This window comes from Delphinus delphis, chromosome 5 (assembly GCF_949987515.2).
Source record: "Delphinus delphis chromosome 5, mDelDel1.2, whole genome shotgun sequence".
Classification (NCBI taxonomy): domain Eukaryota; kingdom Metazoa; phylum Chordata; class Mammalia; order Artiodactyla; family Delphinidae; genus Delphinus; species Delphinus delphis.
Window position 1 is genome coordinate 98,476,254 of NC_082687.1, and position 25,036 is coordinate 98,501,289.

Below are 25,036 nucleotides of genomic sequence, written 5' to 3' on the forward strand. Positions count from 1 at the left end.
CTAAACCTCTTGGACCTTCAGGTTTCTTATCAATCAAAATGAAGATCCCTTACAACAACGTATGAAATTAGTGTATTTTTTATCACCCTTATTTTACAAATGAGGAAAAAGATTCAGAGAGTTTAAATAACTTGCATAGTACTCAGGTGCCTCTTAGAAAAAAAAAATTACTTCAGAGCCTCAGTTTTCTGTTGTATAAAAAGGAGATAATAGTACAAAAACAAGCATCATTCTAACCCTTCTCTGACTTACAGACTTGAACTATGTGTCAGTTCAGTCTAGCTGGCTACTGCTAATCGAGGGAGCACATTATTATTTTTAATGGAGTTTATTGTTCATATAAATGAGTTAGTTTCTGGTTTAGAATTGTTTGAAAAGGAAAAGCATTCCTTCCTGGTAGATTTCAGAGTGCTGGTCTTGTTAGAAACAGTTGGTAACTTTCAAAGGTGTAAGCTTTAAGCATGGTCATTCATACACTCCCACTTCAGACACATTACACCAGGTACCACTGTGGATTCAAAGATAAATAGTCAAAATGGGAAAATAGCTGTGAATCTAGCCATGTATTGTACATAGGCCATGACACTGCAGTGTGACAGGTGCTTAGAATAGGGTTAACCACAGAATGCTGTGAGAACTCAGAGGGGCACATGGGCTGGACTTGAAGGGATCAGGGATGTTGTCTTCCTTTCTACTCTGATTGTATAAATTGTAGCATCCTGGACTTTTCAACTGGAATAGACCTTAGATACCATATAAATGCAGCCTCCAGAGGCTGAGGCCAGTAGGTTTAGTCCTGTTCATTATAGGGACTTAGATAGGAGACATTAAGAAATGTCCCAAGGGTTGAAATAAGTGACTTTAAAATTTTCCATTGATTTTAGCTTAGGGTAAATTGAACACTCTGGAAGTTTTTTTATGACTCAACCATTGCTACAGTCTGTTATTCCTCCTGCCTCCCCCCTTTTCTTCTCCCTGAAGGAACAGAAATAGGAGGGCTTTTAGCAAAGGCAAGCTTGCAGCCTCTTGGAGAAAGGAAGGGTTTTCTTTGGAGACTTACATGTGGGCAGGTGAGAGAAACTGGAAGTCACAGGACAGAAGAGAGAAGGAAAGAAACGACCAAGACAGGGATAGGTTTGAGTCTCTAGCAGAGAAAATTCTGTTCTCTTTTTATCCACTTCACAGTTTTTAACTTTATGTTCAACTTTGCTGTGTCAGCATGAAGCAAGTACAGTGAGTCTATTCACAAATCACCTTCTTTATTGGGAATATACCACAGTGGCCTAGAATATTTTCTTTTAGGGACAAACTTGATGTAGATCACTATAGAAAAATTCTTGGAAATAAGATGTCCTCACAAATAATATTGTATCATTCTTTGTGGGCAGCCATCTTAACAGCAAAAAAACATTTTCACACACCCCCTCCACCAAAAATGAGTAAATGACCCCTTGCCTTTCATCTGAGAATTTTCGTATATATTCCTTTTTACTGTTTTCTATTGACAGCAGAGGAAGAGGGCATGGCATACTAGATAACAACATTCTGTTACCTTTTGATTCAGGATGTATTTTGCAAGCAAATTCTTAAGTTGATTTAGTGCTTTGAATTTCAATAGGCACTGAAGAGTCTCCATTGAATGATTTGGGAGGATTGGGACTGAAAGCCAACTTGAAAACTGAGGTATGGCTGGTAATTCAGTTATGCTGAACTGTCAGTGGTGTAAGTACCTTTTCACCATATATAGACATATGTACACTTGAGCAGAATATAGTTCCTGTATTCTGTATAGCTATACAAGCAGAGTATAGCTTCTCATTGTACTTAAGACATTTAAGTTTTGTTATTGTCACATCCTATAGGGGAAAAGCTAAGAACCTCAGTACCTCAGTTAATAGTGCCATCATCAGTTCCATCCACTCAAACCAGAAACCCAAGAGTCACCCTCAGTCACCCCACATTCAGTCCACTTCCAAAATATAACTTGAATCCATCTATTTCTGTTTCTATAGCTGCCACGTAATCTAAGCCACTACTTCAGTAGTGTCCCCATTGGACTTTCTTCCTCTCCGGTCCCTCCTCTAGTCTTCACACAGCCCTGAGAGCTATCTTGAAAAACATAAATTAGGTCGTGTCATTGCTCTGCTTGAAATTTCCAGTGGCTTCCCATCATACTTAGAATAAAATCTCGTTTGGGGGGTGTTTTTTTGTTTTTGTTTTTTTTATCACAGCAGGCACTGCAGTGGTTCAGGGTGAGCTGTGGTGAGACTTGAGCCTCTTGAGGAAGTGGGGCAGATCAGGAAAGGCCTTGTGTGTTGTACTCTTTTACTTTAAAGCAATAGGAGAGCCATTGATGGATGAAATTAGTTTTATCATATTTTATTTTATTTTATTTTTTTGTTTCTGAACGTTGACAGTATTCATTTTTAAATTTCACAAACTTGAAAGTAGACTTTTATATTGTCACAGGATGTTGGGTGTTTTGTTTAATTCACTTGAGGTGAATTAACCTTACCTTCTTATTTCAAAAACCTCATTTAACTTATTTGTTATGGTGCTTTGGACTTTTTAGGTATTTGTGCCATCAGAGGAAGAGAAAAATCATGAAATTCCAGCACCACCAGAAAGTCCAAGTGGAAGAAAGCTGAGTGGAGTCGGTAAACTCCTTTTAGTGGTTGTTCACATTACTTTTTCTTTGCATGTGGTTTTATCTTTTATTGCCACATAAAATTAGTAGCTAACTTGTAATAAAACATCGACAGGCTATATGGATTTACCTCTCACTTTTTAACATAGGTTAGAGGGAACTCTTTACTATTTCATTTTTGACTTACACTTTTTCTCATGAAGTATCAGTATTATGTCAATCAATATTATGTAAGGTAATTATTTAAATCCAATGTCTCCAAATAATTGTGGCCAAACAAGTTGCTTTGGAGCAAACCCTTGCTCAAGCTCACAAATGTGTCAGTGTGGCCCTCCCTGTCCTTTAAGGTGCTATCACAGTTCACTTCCAAAAGTCTAGTCTCCGGCCCCTGTTCCCACTTCTTTTAACCTCACGCTCATGGCTCTTGGGCTCTGGCAGTTGCCCAGTTACTGAAGCTACTTCCCGCTTGCATAGCCTCTTCTCAGTCTCTCTGTGCAGTAGTATTTGGTGTCCACTAAGTATTTTTTAGGGGAGAGCCTCAGTGTCAGACAGGATTAGGACAGCGGCTCTCAAACACTTTGGTGTCAGGACCACTTTACAAATGACTTCATCTAAATCTGATTACCTCCCAAAGACCCTAACTCCAATACCGTCACATTGGGGGTTAGGATTTCAGTATATGGGGTGGGTGGCAATATATTCCATGTGAGCGGGACAGAAACATCCAGTCCGTAGCATTCAAAAAACTGCAAAGTTCAGGTAAAGCATGATCCAGGAGCAAAGACACAGCTTGCAAAGGCCCAATTTCTTATCTTCTCCTTTAGCCCCCAGCAGAAGTAATCACTTTCTCATTCTTGGTCTTTAGGAAGATATCTTTGTGCTGTCATTCATGGCTGAAATCCTGAGACTTACTCTGATTCAGTTTAGGTACCTGAATTATATTGTTCTATCTTTTTTTTTTAACTCAGCCATATATTGTGGGCAGCCTTCATTGTCATTGTATACAGATCAACTTCATTTGTTTTAATAGTGGTCTGTAATGCATTTTCCCATTTGTTATTAGATATTTTAGTGGTCTCCAGATTTTGTAGTTTTTACTAGCTGCAGTGAGCTTCCATATGCATGTAACCATGCATTTCCCTAAGTGTTTTCATAAGAGTGAGTTGAGGTCAAAGAATATGTAAGTTTTGCATTTTCATTTCAAGCACTTGATACTCCCCCTACTTTGGAGGCAAATATTGAAGGATGAGTAGGTGTATATTCAGTGGACAAGGCAAAGAGAAAGGCAGTGTGTATAAATCCTCACCGGGAACTATCTGGGGCAGTCAGGGTGGGGACCTTCCAAGGCACAACCATCTGAAAGGGCAGCCTTCAAAGTATGTGACCTCAGAAGCCTTATAAGCAAAAGTACCAGGCAGTCCTGGAAGACCACCCCAAGACCTGGTAAGCCATTCATGCTCACATGTTAAAACCCTAACGATGACTAATCTATCCAAAACTTGGACAGATGCATTAATTAAAATTTGTATGTATGTGTTATAATACAAATAATTAATATCCCATTTGTTAATTGTCAAGAAGGTAACATTTTTGGATTCTGAAGTCCTTTGTTCCCACAGTTATATTTCAGGTTACTTTACTGTGTTTAGGTATGGTTCAATAAGAGATCTACTTATGTAAAAGGAAGTTGTTTTTAAAAGAAAAATGTGTGTTCTGTCACTGTTGAGTAGAAACAGTAGACCTTGTACTTCAAGTTTCCAAAGAATGTAAATAGACCATTGCCATTTGAAGGGATAGGATCTAACTTCTCATTTGATGGCATTATTTTTAAATGAACCAGTGTTACACTGTCGCTTAACGGTTACAGCAAAGGCCTTCCTTCCACCGTCCTTCTAAGCTTCAGATCACTGACATGACTACATCACTATAGTGATTTAATGGATCACTGCCATTACTGTAAAAATGCAGGCAACATTGTTTTTCTGATAGTACTGACAGAACACGGATTGTATATTTCACAAAAGCAGCTAGGCCACTTAGCGACATATTCCGACTTAACTAAAAAAGCTTTAAATTTGTTTCTCTGTGGTTCAGAAACAACACTCAGTTTCCTTATTTCTCATTTTTATTTTTGAACAGCTGAACTACAGAGGGAGCCTTTGTTGGTGATTGAATCACTAAATGTAAGTCACTGTAATGGTTAGAGTTTTGTTGTTATCAGTTGGGGTTGCTTTGATTTGGGGTTTTGAGAGCGATTACATTTAGGGGAGGGGCTGGCTGTGCATTTCTTTAGGAGACAGGACGTGCTCTCCATTCAAGTTCAACTTACTGACACCTTCAGTTACATGTTCAATTATATCCACTGATGTCAGGAAATTTAGTTGTTTTTCTCAGAAAAAAGGAGTCACTCAATTCAGCTGCACTGTGTTCTAGTGGCTGTTTAGGCCAATGTCATGAAACAGCACTAAGGAAATAGAAGGTGGCCCAGATCCCTCAGACTAGGGAACTCCCCTGGTAATCCTAATGAAATCCTTCAAAGAGCTAGGAGCTTTCTGTTTGTTTTATTACTATAATGGGATGCAAATTGGACTGTGACGTCTTAAATTATCCTGGTGCTGTAGACCAAACCGACTTTATTTTAAAAACTAAAGTTCACTTTATGTCTTTAGAAACCTTTTGTGAAGATACTAAACTATAATTGCTATATATACATATTTTTTCCCAGCTGTGGCTCTCATAATCCCTTCTGTGCTTGAAAGAGTTGGGTTTTTGTTTGCTTTTTTTTTTTCTTTCTTAGTGCATAGGGAAGTGAACATTTTGTAAAATGCTTGCAAATCACAGACAGCTACATTTTTTCCAGTGCCCCTAGAGGACTCAGAAGAGCTTTGCTTCCTACCAGACAACTATGGCATCAGAGGGCTTACCTCACCCTGTTGAGACATCCCAGTCTGTATCTAGAAGCTCACACACGGTCTACTGAGTAAAAGGAAGAGAAAAGCCCCACTTGGTTTTGTTCAGGTTTACCCTCCAGGAGTTAAAAGGATTCTAAATGTGGCTGAAACCTCCAGAGCTCCCCAGCATCCTACCTTGTTTCCCCGAATCCCCCAGCTGGCTTTTTCCCATCTAAGCACAACTGCCCTTTCCAAATATGAAATTCTGTAGCTAGGATTTAGAATGTTGTAGGATATTCTAAGACTTCCTCTCTGTGTTAAAAAAAAAAAAAAAAGTACAGTTGACAAGATTTCCCAGAGGGAAACCTTATGACAGAATGACAGAATCTCTTAACATTTTTTAGTAAAGAAAATCTTCAGGGATTGTTGGATGGGAAGAGAATTCATAGAATTCGGAAATTTTTTCTCTCTTATTTCTTACTCTTTTGCCATACCATTTTAAAGACAAGGAGAGTAAACAGAGTGGGATGCTAATTTCTTAAACTGAAACTTCTTCAAAAGGAAAATGCCCTATGCTCTTGAGCTTGTGGGTGAAATTTATTAAAAAAAAAACACGGACTCCATTCCTTTAAGCGTTCCCACAAATGGCCAGATTATTTTCTAGATATTCAAGATTTGTGTGAGACTATCCATAAGTAACTTTTTCTGTTGCGTGTTTAGGTCGAAAATTCAGGCTCAAAAACAAATGAAATTCATAGCAAATCTCAAAGCAAAGAAGGTAAGTTAGTGTATTTCATAGTAGTAATTTTAATATTATAATTATCATTTGTTGAGTGCCTTCTGTGTGACATGCCCTGTGCTAATTATAATTAGTTTGCAAATTTTCACTCATCTAGTTTATATGATCCATTACAATGAGCGTTAACAGCATCACATCTGTAGTTGAGGAAACTGAGGCATGGAGTGGTCCAGTGTCTCATTCAAGGCCACATAGCTTGTAAGTGGTGCCTTGCCTTAAATAGCTACTAGAACTTTGCCAGAAACCTCACAGTAGATTTATCCAACGTGGATACAAAATGTATAGACCCCAGTGGTTTGTATCATAGGAGAGGCTCTGTGCTAAGTACTTAACTGTTGATTTCTGACAAGCAGTCTCAGTTTGGTAGCAGATCAGGGACATCACATTTATGAGGCTCATCGCCCAGGGGTCAGACCTCATTGCACGCAACCTGCAGAGACTGTCAACCCCAGAGGAATAATTCTCTTCTCAAAACAAAATGTAGAATTTTGTTGATTCCTACTGATGTTGATTCCCTATTCCAAGAATGGGGAAAGAGGTCTTAATCCCCTATACAGTTATTTTTATAACAAGTTATACCATATTTCAAACCAAAGTAAAGTGGCAATAATTATAAACACCCATGTATCCATTACCTAGTTTTGTCGTATCTTAAAATGCAGTATATTTGCTTCATAACTTTTAAAAAAATGTTACAGATATATTTGAATCCATATTATTACACCCCCCTCCCCAATCCCAATCTCTTTTTTGTCATGTTGACATGTATAACTCTAGTTACTTTACTTCAGTTGCTCTTTAGTATTCCATGGTGTGAATATACCACAGTTACTATTTTGCTTCTTTTGTTAGTGGACATTGAGGTTTTTTGCAACTTGTCCCAATTACAAAGAGAGCTACCATGCATGATCTATTGTTTCCCTTGGACACTTGTTCATACTGTGGTGAAACAGGAGCGGGGGGGGGGGGGGGGGGGGGGGGGGGGGGCGGGGGGGGGGGGGGAAATGGCTTTGAAATTTACCATGTAAATTCCAGTGATTCTCTTCCCTCCTTCAACTCCATTTACTCAAGTCTAGAAATGGAAATCATTGAACTTAACTGACATAGTTTTTGTGAGGATCCCACCACAGTCATTTGTAAAGTATTCTTTCTTCTTTTCCTTCCCCCTTCCACACACACCCCTAAAATAAGTATTGGAGTGAATACTTAAGGTGGGGTTTTCTTTTTTCTTTTTTCTTTTGTATTTATTACTCAGAGACATCCAATAGTGGAAAAGACAACACAGAAGCCATAAGAAGCCATAGTGTTGAAACAAATCCTAAAGAGGTGGGTTTTCATAAGAAACTCAAGTATTTCATGTTTTATGCATAGTGCTTTCTCCTGTGCATAAAGGCTTTTACCTCTTTGTGTATATAAGAAATTAAATGTATGTATTAAGAGTTCTCCATATCACTGTTACTTCTTTATGTTCTTGTAAGGTTTAGGTAATTTGGCAGGTCCCAGGATTATTTGGACATGTCCCTACGGTACAGTCAAGGATGTTTTTTCATATACTGCCATTCATCAGCCCTTTAATAGGCCACCAAGACGGGAGAAAAATGTTGCCAATTAATTTATGACATGCCATCAATTGTAAGACATAGTTTGACTTCAGAGATGGTAAAATGAGAATTTTTTTTAACGTATTTTAGAATTGTTGAAATACAGTATGTAACCAAAAATAGATATGGATATTTTGTTTGGACTTATATTAAAATCTTAAAAAAAAAAAACCTCAAGCTTACAAAATGAGTCTAATCCAAATCTAGATGCCAGAAGCAATATTCTAGATTTTTAAAAAATTTATTCCAAGGGCTAGAAACTAATACAATGTGCCCCTCTTTAAGTAGATTTGGATCCAAATTCTACTGTCTTTAATATAGTCACTCTTAATTCTAGGTTGAAGAGGAAGAAAGGCACATGCCTAAAAGAAAAAGTAAGAAGCAGTATCTCTCTTCAGAAGATGAACTGGGTATCTAGAATATATGTGTTCCTGTTTTAGACATCTTTGAAAATCATATTATTTTCACATCCAAAATAATGGGCCGGTAACATAGAAAATTCTTGAGGGTAGTAATTGTTTACAATTCTTAACTCTAGTGTGTTTCCAGACCAGCTTGACACCTCCAGGGTCTTTTCTGGACTTGATCTAGAAACTAGATTATTCCCTGCAGAAGACCCAACCCCTGGAAATCACAAAAACCCAGGCTTCCTCTGTAACCTGGGCCTGGGCCCCAGCCAGGTGCCATCAAGTAAATCTGATTCCCAAGAGCATGGTCTTAATTGCTAAGCCATACCTCTTAGGTGCTAACCTGTTCAGGAAGTTAAAAGTGTCTGTGGACAGAGATTCCCTGGAGGTCCAGTGGTTAGGACTTGGCACTTTCACTGCCGTGGCCTGGGTTCAATCCCTGGTTGGGGAACCACAGCCACACAGCTCAGCCAAGAATAAAAGAATCTCTGGAAACGCTATGTCCTAAGCCTTCTCCACAGAACCTCCTGCTTTGTTGGTGCCATTTGAGCATTTGTAGATTTTTTTTATTTTTATTTTTTTGGTTTTGCTAGGGCCAAGGCCAGTGTTCAGTGCTCAAGTCACATGACATCATAAATGCCTAAGAAAGAGGTCTCAAACTGTCATTTTTTAAAATAGAACTATGCATTTCATTTTTTCATTTGGCTTTTATTCCTTTGTGATTCTGTGCAAACTGATTTACAGATGATAATCCAGATGTCCTGGATTCCATAATAGAAACAGGACAGAGGCAATGCTCTGAAACTGAGCCACAAGATACAAAGGTACTTTTTCCACATATTAATTTTAAGTTTTAGGGGTAACCTAATTACATCACTGTGTATACTTATTTTGTATTATATATATGTGTGTGTGTGTGTATATTATATATATAGTTCTAATATCTCTTTTACTTTATGTATCTCTAAAAATAAAAGGTGTATATTTTTTAGGCTCTCTCAAAGGAAAAAAACAAATGTTGCACTTTATAATCTTAAACTGCAAGGTTGTATTAATATCACAATTTAGGTATAATCATTGCTTAGGTTTTTGTTCATATTATTGACTTCCTTAGGTTTCCAGGTCCTTTATTCCCAAGTGTAATAGGCTTTATTACAGATATACTTACATGAGAACAGTGAAATACGGTGATACATACTGTTTAAAAATTTTAATATTTGGCTTTCTCTTTACCATAACTCCAGCCCCTAAAATATAGGTAGTCCAAGGTTGGGCCCTCCCTCATTGCCTCTTTTTTCCTATGATCTTATTTTCACCTTGTGACTCAGGGAAGCGGCTCACAAATTTTCATTTCTGCTCTTACCCTGTCTTTTGTTCTAGGCCCAGATTTCTCCATTTCCTGGTAGATAACCTCTTCTTGGGTTTTCTCCCATTTCCGAGACTCAGTACTTCTCAGTGTCTATTCCAGTCCACCTCCATCTTCTTGTTCTCTCTCTTTCCCTAATCTATTGTTTTTCCAACTTGTTCCAAAAGTATTTAAGTCACCTTATAAGTATATGCAGCTGACTTCCAGCTCACTAAAAGCAGTTTATAGTCTCTTTTCCTCCCAATAACTGATAAACTAAATAAAAAGTAGTAAAAGAATTTTAACAGCCGAAGAGGTAAAGTCACATACTGTCATGAATTTCAGTTCGTTGTGGCCAAGGAAAGATACTGGGTTTTAAAAAGCCCATCACTCCCCCTGCCCTATCCAGAACAAAAATCTTGAGACAGTACTCCTGAATTTGGAAAGAAACAGATTAAAGGGTATCCTTTTATTTTCCCTTCAACTTTGTGTAAGGTTTTTAATGTTAAATTTAAATATACTCTGACTTAATTATTTTCATTTAAAAATCACATATACAGGTAATATTCTCAATATAAAACAGTATTCTGATTTTAAATTTAACTTGTATATTTTTATTTACACATTATATTAGTATCATAGTATAAACAATTTGGTATTTCATGCTCAAAACTTCTTTGCAACTAAGGGCAAATAATTTAACCATTGAGAAATCATTGCTCTAAATCAGCCCAGCTGGATACCCAGAAGTTCTCTTTGGCATCTTCTGCTTTAGTCCTTTCCCCCAGCCCCTCGCCTCCACCAGCAAAGAAAAAAAAAAAAAGTCTGTTGTAAATTCCTTTCAGTTCTTTCTTTGGAGTTTCTCTTGAAAAGTCCAGGGTGAGGGAGGAGAGCAATTTCCATTTTGCAGGGGGAAAAAAAATGGCCTTGTTGCTTTATAGCCTTATCTCTTGCTTTTCTGCCTTCAGATTTTGTATCTTTTTGTGTAGTCTCCCAAGCAGCAAGATTGTTACTTTTTAAGAAAAATTCCCACAAATATCTAAAAGATTGCTAGGAAATTATTGTTGAAGTAAGTAAGAAAAAGAAGCTTCTTGTCTTGTTCAACTTCTCCATAGGAAGAGAACTCTGGAGATTTGGAAGAGTTACCTAAAACAAGTTCTAAGACAAACAACACTGCTTCAAGGGCCATGGAAGAAAAAGGTGAGTAATACATCTACTTAGATAAATTGTTTTAAGAGGAGACTAATCCTTCAAAGCAGTCAGCATATCTCTCACCAGGCTTCACCAACTGAAACTGCAGTTTGCTGATCTGCCTTCTCGTTATAACACAGTACGTCGCGCTGAGTATCAGCAGCGCTTGGGGATCATTTTTAATCTGGCTCCTGTTTTACCCAAAGTGTGCTTCTTATCGGTTAACCAGACTCTGGCTTATTAACTTTGGTGTGTCCACCTGAGAATGGAGTCTGTGTGCATGTGTGACGGGGACGACATAGGTCACCTTGGTAGGTGTCCTGGCGCTGAGGCTGAGTGTAGTCCCCAGCAGTGAACGAGCTCTGCTCTTTCTTCAGATGAATACAGCAGCAGTGAAGCCGCTGGCGAAAAGACAGAGCAGAATGATGATGACAACATAAAATCTCAGGAGGTGAGAAATATTTTTTATATTTATTTGTTCAGATTTATTTAAGTACTACAAACAAATAAAATACATTCAATGCTCTTACCCAAAGTTCTTCTTAAATGCTTTTGAAGTAGTTCTTTTTTTTTTTAGTGCACTAGGACAGCATTTCATGCAGTGCACTTCATCAGTGTCATTTTGATTCATTTTGTTCCCTATATCTTAATTTTATCCAAACATTTGTATGAGACCTACTTCTGTCAGCCACATGGGATCAGCCCAGATCTGTACCTCAGTGTCCATGTCACTTCCTGACCCAGAGGCTTAGCACGGCCAAGCCAGGCACCAGCTCAGGTCAGAGAACAGGGAGCTGCTGAGCCCTGGAGTCCAGCAGAACGAAATGGGAGCAGCAGCATCAGGATGTGCGGAAGGCCTGCAGCAAGTGCCAGATGGGACCCAGTTTGACAAGGTGAGGTCAGGGATTCCTGGGAGGCTGCAGGAGAGGCAGACCTCCATCCCTGCTCACTCCAGGCCCCTTCGGATTTGCAGAGAGCCCAGGGGGACACAGAATCACAGTGACCTGAGACGGAGGTCCATAAATCAAGGGAAACAACTTGTACACCAGCCAGATCTTCTACATAACCATTGCCAAGTTTGCCAGTCTTGATACAGCTTTTTTTTTAACATTTTTATTGGAGTATAATTGCTTTACAATAGTGTGTTAGTTTCTGCTGTATAATAAAGTGAATCAGCTGTATGTTTACATATATCCCCATATCCCCTCCCTCTTGCATCTCCCTCCCACCCTCCCTATCCCATCCCTCTAGGTGGTCACAAAGCACTGAGCTGATCTCCCTGTGCTATGCAGCTGCTTCCCACTAGCTATCTATTTTACATTTGGTAGTGTATATGTCCATGCCACTCTCTCACTTCGTCCCAGCTTACCCTTCCCCCTCCCCATGTCCTCAAGTCCATTCTCTACCTCTGCGTCTTTATTCGTGTCCTGCCCCTAGGGTCATCAGAACGTTTTGTTTTTTTTTTTAGATTCCATATATATGTGTCCGCATACGGTATTTGTTTTTCTCTTTCTGACTTACTTCACTCTGTATGACAGACTCTAGGTCCATCCACCTCACCACAAATAACTCAATTTCATTTCTTTTCATGGCCGAGTAGTATTCCATTGTATATATGTGCCACATCTTCTTTATCCATTCATCTGTCGATGGACACTTAGGTTGCTTCCATGTTCTGGCTATTGTAAATAGTGCTGCAGTGAACATTGTGGTACATGACTCTTTTTGAATTATGGTTTTCTCAGGGTATATGCCCAGTAGTGGGATTGCTGGGTCGTATGCTAGTTCTATTTTTAATTTCTTAAGGAACCTCCATACTGTTCTCCATAGTGGCTGAATGAATTTACATTCCCACCAACAGTGCAGGAGGGTTCCCTTTTCTCCACACCCTCTCCAGCATTTATTGTTTGTTGATACAGCTTTTTAATAGTTCTGTTTGTTTTCAGTGGCCTCCTTTATTTTTTATAAGGGATCCCATTTGGTCACAAGTGACTAGGACCAAATCCACATTTAAGTGGACATACATATTTATTACAGAAGTAAAAGCTGACACTGAGCACTTACTTCCATTATCTCATTATCTCATAATCCTCAGGACTCTGTGAATTCATACTCAGTCAGCATTGTTTGTCAAGTGAGGGGACTGTACTGAGAGAAATGAAGCACTAAGCCTAAGGTCACATATTTTTTAAGAGACAAAGCTGGGATTTGAGACCTCTTAGGAGGGAACTCTAAATCCCATTTTGAGAAAGCAAACTATTTGTATAATAGAGGATAAAACTTTGTATTGCTTTTTTTTCCTTTTCCCCTTAGGAAGATCAGCCAGTAATTATTAAAAGGAAAAGAGGAAGACCTCGTAAACACCCTGTAGAAACATCATTAAAAACAAGTAGGTATTTGGTGTGTTTTCAGTTCACACAAAAGAAATTTTCAAACTGATTTTCTAAGTGAGATTTTTATTTTTTAGAAGATGACTGCAAAACAGATGCTGGCATTGTCACTGTAAGTAATTGCAAAAGATGAGAATTCTTCAAATATCTGCTCTTGACCTGGAAAGAGTATACTGCAATATTAGCATTTTCAACTATCTTTTCTAAAAAGTATTTGAAAAGCTTTAAGAGATTCTCTTAAATAAAACATCAAATAACCATTCAGATAATATTATGATTACTAATAGCATCATATAAATATAATTATATTAATTGTAATTCACTCTGACTCTATCCTCACCTGTCAGTTCAGTTATATAAATTATATAGGGACTTATCTTCTTGTCATCCTTGATTAAAATATAGAAAATAGCTGTTTTATATGATTTTTAGATAACGGCTTCTTTATGGAAACCTCCAAAGTGTCTATCTTACTACTTTTTATGGAGGCCCTTTTATAGTAGAATGTACACCAATTTTGATGCAGGAAAATTGGCAGTAATACTTTGTTTTTTAATATTCTTTATCTTTGACCCTGAAGTGTATACCCAACAAAATCATTGTACCAAGACGTCATTGCATGAGTTTCAATGATAACATTATTAAGAGGACAGACATGTCCACTGACCTAACAAAAGCAAATGCAGGGGGGCTTCCCTGGTGGCGCAGTGGTTGAGAGTCCGCCTGCCGATGCAGCGGACACGGGTTTGTGCCCCGGTCTGGGAGGATCCCACATGCCGCGGAGCGGCTGGGCCCGTGAGCCATGGCCACTGAGCCTGTGCATCCGGAGCCTGTGCTCTGCAACGGGAGAGGCCACAACAGTGAGAGGCCCGCGTACCGCAAAAAAAAAAAAAAAAAAAAAAAAAGGAAATGGGATTCAAGCCTCAGCTCTGCCACTTACTCCCAGATCTGTGATACTGGACCAGTCATGTGACCCTCTCGAGACTCCCATTTCCTTGGATATAAAGTAGTGTAACAATATCTGCATTAATTATCTCACTAGAATTCTTATAAGACAACAGAACCAAAGAGCCACATGTAAGAGTGTGAATGCATTTACCAACACATAAGATGGTTTGCCGGGCCGGGTTGGGGAATATTAACAGCGGGCCATGTGTGTCCCTCCATTGCTTGCCCCCCCGGCGTAGCAGCACAGTGGCTGGGAAAGAGGCTTGTGGCAGCCCTAATCCTCCTTGTGGAAAGACCTGTGTGTTCAGAATCATAGGCATCCATATTTGCTTGGTATGTTTAATCAACTGCAGGAAGTAGGTTCCAGATATTCTGCCTACATAATAAACAGAGGTCCTCCTGTACCTTCTTTACATTGTTGATTGACTTTCTATGGGATGATAACAAACTGCTGACTTCAGTTTTTTTCTTTGTTTAAATTTAGGTAGAACAATCTCCACCTGGCAGCAAACAGAAAGTAATGGAAACAGGTATGTACCTAAAAGCATTGCTCTCTGTATGATTTAAGGAAGGGGTGGGGAAGCCTGGCTGTCGGGGAAGGTTTTAGAATTTCATTGTTTTCCAATGAAGTGGGTGGCTTCCTTGGTAAAAGCGGCTGTCCTTGTAGCCATGAGAGACTCTAGCTAGTGGCTTTTCCTGTGATCTGAGTCATTCTCAATTTTGTTAGTCTGGGAAGTCTTCAGAGAGAAGGGGGAGGGCAACACGGAGCAAAAGAGGGAAGGCACTGCTGTGTCCAAACCATACTTTCATGGACATGTTTTAGGGAGAAATAGATCAACCTGGGACTGGGAACTCTTATCAGGAAGACAGGAATTCAGCCCAAGAGCCTATTGTTTTCAGAAGAAGAATTTTGAAAGGAGCCTGTGCAGCTTCCAGAACTAGGATGCAAGAGATAAAATTGTTTCAATGAAGTGTTTTTGTCCTCATTCCAAGGAGAAAAAATATTCCAAAATGTTGATAATGATTTAGCTCTGGCTGGTGAGATAGTAGGAACATTTCGTGTTTTTACTGTTGCCTGCATTTTCCAGAATCTTTACTATGTGTATGTATTAATTTCATGGTTTAAACTTTTTGATACATAAAAGCAAAAAATAGCCATTGATGGGTTTGAAAGTGCTGACACAGGCAAAAAAAAAAAAAGAATATGACGAGTATTTTGGACCAAATAAATAGCATGGTCATATCAGGAAAGTACATATTTTGATTAGCAAGGTAAAAGCAAATGTGTAATTTAAAATTTTTTTCCACATTTAACTATGTGTGGGATCTTATGATCATCTTTTTCTTGCCTCTTTGAAAATTAAGTTTTGTTTATTTTTTTTAACAAAAGGAGGTTTTGCTTATGTTTTGTTTTTAACCATCTTTTATTCATAATTTTATAATATTTTATATCCATACAACAAGAAATCTTTAGAACTCAAATGCCCTTTAAAGACTCTATTGTAAGCTATGCAATTATGTTTTAGTATTGTCGTTGGGCAGTAGTTTTCTGAATCAGGGTAATGATGACCAGTTAAAGACTGGATTCTTCTTTGTGAGCCTTTTTCTTGGCTTTTAACTCTTCTACCTACGTTAGTTTAGTGAACTTGCAGAAAAGGCAGCTACGCAGTCTTCATCACTAATAAGTCCACTTTTGGGTTGTTGAGTGTCTAATCAGCATCCTCATAATCTTAGCTTCAAACAGTGCATTGAACTAAACTTCATTTTTCTTACCAAGATACATTCTCAGAAAATGATAACATCTACAGAAAGCAAATACATAAAGAATAGGTATTCACAACCTAAAATAGGCTTATAAAATGTACTTTTCTAGGTACCATGGTATAAGTATATGGAGTCATAAGAATTCCAACTGCCCCCCCCCCACCTGCTAGTTATGTGACTCTGAACAAATAATTAAGTTACTCAAGCCTCATTTTCCTACCTATCAAATGAGGGCTGTACTATTTATAGAGCTCCATTACAATTTGAGTAAAGTCTGGAATCCTGACCTGCAGTTCCTGCTGTTTCTTGGGGGCTCCCTAGATGTCCCCTTCCTCCTCCCTTTCCAGGTTCAGAGCATTTGAGCTGAAAGAGAGAAACCATGAAGGCAATCTAACCCAAATCCTCATCTCACAGATGAGAAAACTGAGGCTGAGGGAATTTAAGTAATTTGCCTAGATCACATAGCTTATTCATGACAGATCTGAAATGCAAACTTTGGTATCCTGACTTTCATTCTGACGTGCTTTTTTGCTTAGGTATTCCACCTCAACGTTTGCTTGGCTGATACAAAAACAATGATAAATCGCATAAGAATACCTTAATTAGCAGTGGTACATTCACAGACAGCAAGCCAAACTGTTGAAATTTAATTTGACACTAATTAAAATACTAATGCAGAGATCTTCCTTTTCTTAAAGATGAGTCCAATAAAGAAACACCTAACCTACAAGAACGAAGTGGAAGCAATGTAAGTGTTAATTTTCTTATCAAGACATGTCCTTTAGAAATAAACTTAGTAAATGCTCAAGCGACCACCATTTCAACTTTAATTTTATTGCTTCTAGGATGACAGTGAAGAAAAATCTGTAGCAAATGTGCGTCGGAGAGGAAGAAAGCCCAAGCGTTCCCTCACTCTATCAGATGATGCTGGTATGTTCCTGGCAGAGTCTTAATTACAGAGTCTTATCATTTCAGAATCACCTTTTAAGAGTTTTTCTTTGGATGAGGAAAAATCCAGGGGGTGCAGCTAGTATTAATACTACATAAATATGTGTGAAATGGCTCTAATCCTGTGTCAGAAATGGTACATCCCAGGTGCTTTTCTGAGTAGATGTGAATTTTTTGCAAATGCTGGCTGTGAACTGCCTAAGTAAACTATCCCAGAGATTAAGTTAAACAGTTGTAAATTGCAAGTGCTGAAACAAAAAGGAAGTGGAAAACCACTTCTTCTGCCTCCAAGGCCCTAATATCTGTCCTTTGGAAGTGTCTTTGGGAATTGTACAATCCAGGTGTTACCCTTCTGTCTGAACAGAATCCTCAGAGCCAGAAAGAAAACGCCAGAAATCAGCTTCTGAAGCAACTGAGGACAAGAAAGACCAGGAGTCTGATGAGGAAGAGGAAGAAGAGGAAGAGGATGAGCCCACAGGAGCCACCACAAGGTCCAGCACCAGATCAGAGGCTCAGAGGTAACAGGGGACAAAGGAGAGCTTCCAGAACCTTCACCAGCTTCTCCATCAGGAAATAGCTGTGGGTTTCATGGGATTCTCTTGTCTTTGACTCACTTGTGCCACAGTGTGAGCGCTTTCCTTTCGTTTTATCCTCAGCAGAGAGCACATGCTCCCAGCCCTCTGACATTTCAGTTCCTCTGGGAGAGGCTATTTTCCCTCTTAACCATTTTTGAGGATCACTTTGGAATCTTTTCCAGGCTTTAGATACCTGTTTGGTGCAACCTATTTAGTTCCTTCATAAATATTTATCAAGGATGAGTAGATGTCTCAGATGCAGTGCTAAGCACCGTGGATGGAAACACAGATACATACAACACAGTCTCTGTGTGCAGCGTGCTTAGCTGCAGTGAGAAAGAGAAATCATGAGCCCATACCCGTTGCAAGATGCACCTCACAGTGCTGTGTAACAGGTCCATCACGTGAAATCGCCAGGATGGCCACCATTTTCCACTTACATAACTGGCAATTTCATATGTTTCCCATAGTACGTTCTCCCAAACCCTAGTATAGCCAGAGCCTCTGGAGAAAAGAGGACCATGGTCAAGTGAGTTTGGGGAATGCCTCTGAATTTTCTCTCCTTTTTAAGCTGTAGTGTACATTACCATATTAAGGGCTTGTCATGGTCCTAAAGGAAAGAAACCTGTTTAACTTTGTCAGTTATACTTTGCCCCCCAGCCCCTGTTATTATACCTTTTAACATCAATCAGTATTCCTTTCCCCACAGCCCATTTTGAGAAGTGTTGCATCACCTTACAGTTTTATAACTTTTTCTGAAGCGTGAATATTTTCCATTTTTAATGTGATTCACAAGCTGTTAATCTTGGTATCATCATCTATAATTTCATTATCCAAGATTTCAGGAATATTTATTTCAAGAGGATCACTTATTAACATCTGCCACTGTAGTATAATAGTAATAATGTGTTATGTTTACATAAAGACTTAAAATGAGCCTATTTCTAATTCCTCTAAACCTGTACATTATTAGGCATTCGTGATGTGGTTTAGTTTCTCAAAGAATGAGATTTTAGAGCCAGAAGACTTTACGAGCTCACAGGGCTGAAGGTGAGGTGTCTCATGGTTGTTTCTTAGGTGGGGCAGCTCAGATAAATAGGAATCACAGAATTAAGAGATCTGCTGATTGAGAGGGTGCGTTTGGGTACAGACACCCCTCCCTCTTTTACACTCGTGGAAAGATCATCCAGTATAGTCGAGCCCAACTCGGAAAGTTCCACAGGCCTTCTAGGCATCTTCAAGTGAGTGTCTAAAAGTAGCGAACAGATTTTCCCTTTAAAATTTATTCTTCAAAAATAAATCATATTTGACTTACAGTTCTATAATCACCCAGATTATCAATGCTTCTCCTTAATGCACTTTAGGAGCTTGTGACTTTAGATTCCTTGGCATTGGTTGATTGGTTCCAGGGCTCTGGCATCTTTATAATCCCACAGATTCTCAGGGTCACATGGGGTCTCAGTGGGTCCATACTGCAAACCCATCAGTACCTCGATCATGCTGCCCACAGCTCCTCTGAAAAGGTATTTCTGCTTCTGCGTGTTACCTCAGGACAGGAAAGCCACCTCCTCATGGCATTCTCTTGTGTTCAATGGATGCTGGCCTCCCCATAGCTTCTACCTTTGGAGCCTGTACAACTTTCCCTTAAACACTGGAGGGTGGCTTCTAGGTCTTCTCTTGTTTTGAGCCCCCTCATCATCCTGTTTGTTCTCCTCAGTTTATCTGTATTCTCTTTTAAGAAGCAAATGTTTACACCAAGTGTGCGCTGATGAATCTAGAAGAGGCCGGTCCACCTTATTTTCTAGACTGTGCTTCAACATGCATCCAATTCACTGGGCTCCCTCTGCCTGGGCTGCACACCAACTCAGCACGTTCTTTTTCCTCATGGGACATTTCTTCTCTCACCTGATGCTTGTGCAGGTGACTGCTTGGACCCGGTTCCAGGGCCTTAACATTCAGCTTTGTGAACTGTACTTTCATCGATCTTGGCCCCTTATTCTACTCTGGTGAGCACTTTGGGATCTTATATCATCAGCCAATATATTTTCTGTTTATCACAGATTTATCTTTCTCTAAATCACGATATACTGTCCCACACAGTGAAAGCAAAGCTAGAGTCATATAAGCAGAGTTAGTCTCAGGTGACATGAAGACCTGCTTACCAACAGTGGTCCAGAAAAACAGCCATTTTCCTACTTTTAGTCCCCATTCTCTGACTTGCCCATGAGGAGCCTCGTCCTTTCTGGAGTCCCAGGGACTGGAGTGTTCAGTGCTGCCATTTGCCCAGTGTTTCTATAATCTGTTTCAGAAAACATCATAGCGAGCCATCTACACATGCAACATCCAAACTTGGCAGCCCAGAGAATTTCCCTTAGAAATCACCAAAAATTAGCAAAAGAGGAATTATCTACCAGTGAAAAAGTTAGTAAATCTCCCCAACTAGGAAGGTAAGTCCCTGCTGACGTTCAAGTCACTTTTAAACCCCTGAGATTGGTTTTGGTGGGTGCAGTGATGCTTTCTCCCTAAGTTTAAGATTCTTGTCTTGCCAAATAACTGTCTTTGGGAATCATTTGTTTTCCAAATGAAATCTACTCCAAACAGAGTAGGAAGGGCTGCCAAAAGGAGTCTCGGTGGCCTCACCAGTCTGCCCCACCTCACGGCCCTCCTGCACAGGCTTTATCCTTGACACGTGTGAGCCTTACCTGCCAACTCCTACCCCCCAGAACCAAAGACAAGGCTTGTTTCTCCCCAAGTGGTCACAGACCTGAATGCTTGGTTAAAAGCATTGCAGCAGGGTCCAGGAGGTAACAGCCCGGGGTCATTTCTGTTTTGCTCAGAGCACTGGAGAGGCGATGAGGTGACAGGAGAGCCCTTGAGGCATAGCCACGAGCTGGCTTACACCTTCAGCCTGGCCTGGTTCATCTTCCCGCTTCCCACAGGTTGTGCCGACCCCTGCTCCCTGCCTCTGCTTGTGCTGGCTCTTTCTTGAGGAGCGCCCTCACCACCAGCCCCCAGTCAGCCAGGTCCTTCCATCCTGTACACCCACCCCCTTCAGGATGCCGCCCTGCCTGTTCAGCTCATCCTCGCCTCCTTCCTGTTGCCCTTCTAATTGGGGCTGTGCAGTTGACAGTGGCATATACCATTGCTTTAAGTGTGTTAGTTTTGTTTTCCTATCTGGTCCATAAGCTTCTTCCTTGAGGTCAGGGACTTGCCTTACCTTCTGTACATTATAGCATCAAAAAATAAAAGACTTCACATTGTATGAAAGCTGTTTTGATGTCTCTTATCACACTTGATCTTCCTAGCATACTTGTATGTATGCATTGTTATCCCCGTGTTATAGAAAGCGAAGCAAACTGAAGTGCCGGGCACCTTTCACATATATTCTCCCATTAATCCTCATTAAGTAAAATGTGGTATTTATCCTTATTTTATATATGAGAAGAATCTTAGAAAGGTCTGGTTCATTATTTCTCAAACATGAATGTGCAGGCCAATCACAGAGGCTCTTGCTGAGATGCAGACTCTGATTCTGTAGGTCTGGGGCAGGACCTGATGGTCTGCATTTCTCACAAGCTCCCAGGTGCTGCCAGTGCTGCTGGTCATAGGCCACCCTCTGAGTGGAAAGAAAGGGTCTGTCAGGTGACCTAGCCAAGCTCACACAGCTAGACGGAAGCCCCTGCGCAAAGCTTCTGTTCTCTGCGGTATGGCATCCAGCACAGTGCTGGCACACGCCCACTCCTAGGTAAATAGCTGCGCACTTAGTGGCTGATGGCTTTCCCTGGTCATGGTTTGAAATGGGATATTGACAACCACTGGTTTTTAGCTGTTCTCAACACGTGCATAGATAACATGCTGAAACTACATCATATACAACAATATTTGACTCGATTTGAGCTTATTTACTTGTGCTGTCAAAGGAACAATAAGTAAAACATGTCTTCACATCAGTAGAGTCCCATCTCCTGCAGTTTTATTTTCCAAGTGTCTTCACTGATATAACATTTACTGCTCGCTCACACATGTCGGGCTTTGTACTAGGCACTGGAGAGAGGAAAAGGAATAACCTCAGCAGCTGCCCTGGAGAAACACCTTGTCTAATGGAGGGACGTATGTGTACCTGACTTTCAAACTTTTTTGACAGTAAGCAGCTCATGTTAAGAATGTATTCTGCAATATTGTCGCTGTCACTGAAACAAAATTTTCATGAGCCAAACTGAATAGAAGTGATATCAATGGTCTGTTGTGTTCTATTAATACGTTGTTTTAAAATAATGGCTCTAGCCTGCAATTTGAAAAACTCCAGTGGATAAATTAACAACGGAAAGTGCTGTGGGGTTTCCGAAGGGCAGCTTGCTCTGTGATGAGGAAGGCTTCCCAGAAGGAGTTGCTTTTGAACTGGGGCTTCAAAATGAGGTTTGCCAGATAGGAGGTGTGGCGTTGTTCCAAAAAAAATCACATGCCAAAATATGAACATGTCAGAGAACACTTTGTGTTTGGGAATGGGGCTACTTTGGCAGGACTATAGTCCAGAATGGTGCAGCAGTTGAGGGCAAATGGTAAAGGACTTTGTGTATTGCGTTCTGGATGACTTTGTGCTGAAAGTATCAGAGGTCCTAGAGAAGAGATAAGACGGTGATATTGACATGATTAACTGAAGTTTCCGACAAATCAGTCTAATGGCAGAATGGAGAGCAGGGCTAGGCTGCTGGCAGGGAGACTGGGTAGGAAACTCTTCTCAGGTTCCCATGCCTTTTCTAACACTGCCAGCTGTCCTCTGTGGTAACGTCCTGTGAGACACGGTTGTGCGCGTGCTCAGATGGAGGCTGCCATCCCGCTGTGTTCTCACCAGTTGTTTCAACATGGGACTGGCCGTTGATTTCTTTATTGTATAGATAGAAGAACTAGGGCCTAGAGAAGAAAGTGGTCTTGACCAAGGTCCACACCCAGAGTAGGACAGAACCGGAAGCAGAGTACAGGCTTCCAAACTCCCCCACCCGTGCCCTGTTAGGATGTGAGGCTGTCAGCAAGTAACCAGTCAGCATAGGCTCTTCTAGAGTCTCCTTGTCCTGTGTGGACCTTATCCAGGTTTTCTCTTCTTGGCTCTCAATGTCAAAAATCTTCCAATTTTTGAAGAACTCCCAAATTATTTGAAGCAGCTCTTTCTAAGTCTTACCACGGCCTTGACTTTTGTTTACTGCAGATCAAAGGCACAGCTCTCCCCTCCTACCAAACGCAAGAGAGAAGCCAGCCCTCCCGGGGCACGCACCAGAGGCCAGCAGAGGGTGGAGGAGACCCCGGTGAAGAAGGCAAAGCGGTAATCTGACTGCGGCCACCCCTGGCTGGTCCACAAGGGGACACGGTAGAGAGAAGAGGGACAAGCCTCAGGGCCACAGGCTGTCGTTTTTAACCAGGGGAAGGCCGTGCATGTGCTCCAAGTTCCTAGGTGCAAGCTTTTTCTTGTTATGTTTTAAACAGCTTTATAAACTATTGTTCATAGAAGTATTATGTACATTTATTTCAGATAAAGGAAAATAAGTTTACTTTGTACCTGAACTCAAAACAAAGTAGTTGTATATTTTAACATTTGAAATTGGGATTTCCCGATGTGACACATCACTCACGCAAACCCTTCCAGCCCATCAGACACCAGGCTGCCAATTGGTAATCTGTGTACAGTATATAAACATGTAAAAACAGGTTGTATTTTACTGTATGTATGATGCTAATCAATGAACACTTTATTTATTTTACAGAGAAAACTTATCTGTGAACTTTACTATATATCTGTTTATTTTATTTTATTTTTTTTAATAAAAAAAAAGGATTTTAAATGCTATGCAGTCATTAGTAGAGATGTTTTAGGACTCTGCCTGCCCTGTAACTATCTGAATTTCATCTGGCAGGAAATACAGACTCTTCTCGCATGTATGAGTAAAGTAGTTTAGCTCAAGAAGGGGTCTCCATTGCTTTTCTGTTCACAGTTGTGATTCTGTTTTTTAAGAATGTAACTTGTTTCTAGATTATACTCGCATCTCTGACTTTACTACCAGCCCCACTGACGTAGGAGGTTCCGGTTCAAGTAAAATTACATCTGTTACCTGCAGCATAAACCCCTGTGTCGGTGTCCATTCCTCTCTGTGCTGCCCCATGTTCTTTCCATAATGTCTTTTTCAGTGAAGAGAAATGCATTGAAGATTAAAGTCACTCCTGTTTATCGAGCTTCAGGATTATATGTTGTTTTATACACAGTTATTTCAAGATAGAAACTGGCTTTATTGCCAGATTCTTTTTTAAACATGTTTTAACTCTCATATGAGCAAACTGTCCAACTTAAGTTTTTCATAAGATTAAGCTTTTCTTAAGATCAAATTTGCCTCTAGCAATGATGTGATGAGTTGCCAAATAATTATTGTTTTAAAATGTTTTGTTCATATTCTTGTTTTATAATTAAAATTTACATTCAGTGTGTGTGATTTTTTTTTTGAACTCTTAATGTAAGTTGGATATTTCTGTCATTTTACATTGTTTCTTACTGAGATTTTATATATAAATTATAAAATGTTTCCCAAAACTTGAGTGGTAAGAATTTTTTTCCCCCTATTTTAAAATTTCTCCCTGTGAAAACTGTTTCATCTCTCTAAATAATTGGTCTTAGATATATTGTTCCATTTTCACATTCAAATTTGAGTCGGTGATGGCCTCTCTCTCGGTAGAATTGAATGTTAGATCTGGAAGGGGTTTGGGAGACAAGGAATGTGAGAACTCCTTATTTCCATTTATATGGTTGAGTTTAACCAAAGCTCAAAGTTAGTTAAGGGTAAGAAGCCAGACTGGGTTCCAAGGCTCCAAACTCCTTGGCAAACCATCTTCGCACTAGATGGTTCTAGATTGGTTCACCAGAAGTGCTCACCCGAGAATGTATTCTCCACGTGAAACCAGTCTTATTCCGTTTAGTAACGCCCTCCGTAGGCACGACCTTACGGGACTGAGTAGCTGAGTGGTGAGGAAATGCAGCCTCTTAACAAAGTTGGAAGTAAACATTGCAGCTGCATAAGGAATCGTCTGGTGGGGAACTCAGCTGGGTCACTTAACCTCCAGCGGTTCTGAAACCCGTGTAGGGAGGAGCTGCCACCCCATGGGGCACTGGAACTACACAGGAGCAGTTCTTGGTCATTACAAGGATTTGGCATCACTGGTCCATATTTAGTAGAAGGGAGGAGGTTGGGAATGCTGAGTGTCCTACAATGCACAGAACAGCCCCTGACTCCACAGCCCAAAATGCCAGGAACTTCCCCCCGAGATCCCACTGGGAAACACTTTCACACCACCTCAAACTCTCCATTTCCCTCATCTCAGCTTAGTGACCACTGCCATGCCTCGTTGCTCCTCTGTAGGCAACCTGAACAGTCACACATCTGTGGAGCTGACACAAGGCTGGGCCAATGCAGCGGGACGTCCCAAAGGGGCAGCCTGTCCCCTGACTGAAAGTAATGCAGCCAGTTCCTCTGCAGCTGAAGCTGGTCCTTC

General features: G+C 40.2%; 1 protein-coding gene across 2 annotated transcripts in view; it reads left to right on the plus strand.

Annotated features, from left to right (window-relative positions):
- Window positions 1-24,074, plus strand: part of BOD1L1 (biorientation of chromosomes in cell division 1 like 1) — a 55,911-nt gene extending 31,837 nt beyond the window's left edge. Inside the window, exons 11-26 of one of the 2 annotated variants that reach the window (XM_060012802.1) lie at window positions 1,619-1,683; window positions 2,573-2,657; window positions 4,787-4,830; window positions 6,259-6,316; window positions 7,593-7,663; window positions 8,276-8,348; window positions 9,090-9,169; window positions 10,806-10,890; window positions 11,259-11,332; window positions 13,195-13,270; window positions 13,349-13,383; window positions 14,704-14,749; window positions 16,682-16,731; window positions 16,829-16,913; window positions 17,296-17,449; window positions 22,710-24,074. In XM_060012802.1, coding sequence (XP_059868785.1) covers window positions 1,619-1,683; window positions 2,573-2,657; window positions 4,787-4,830; window positions 6,259-6,316; window positions 7,593-7,663; window positions 8,276-8,348; window positions 9,090-9,169; window positions 10,806-10,890; window positions 11,259-11,332; window positions 13,195-13,270; window positions 13,349-13,383; window positions 14,704-14,749; window positions 16,682-16,731; window positions 16,829-16,913; window positions 17,296-17,449; window positions 22,710-22,827 — 1,199 coding nt within the window. In that variant the 3' untranslated portion in view covers window positions 22,828-24,074. The remainder of the gene's footprint in view (window positions 1-1,618; window positions 1,684-2,572; window positions 2,658-4,786; window positions 4,831-6,258; window positions 6,317-7,592; window positions 7,664-8,275; window positions 8,349-9,089; window positions 9,170-10,805; window positions 10,891-11,258; window positions 11,333-13,194; window positions 13,271-13,348; window positions 13,384-14,703; window positions 14,750-16,681; window positions 16,732-16,828; window positions 16,914-17,295; window positions 17,450-22,709) is intronic. The other variant, XM_060012803.1, reaches the window with a different exon arrangement.
- Window positions 24,075-25,036: the final 962 nt, after the last annotated feature.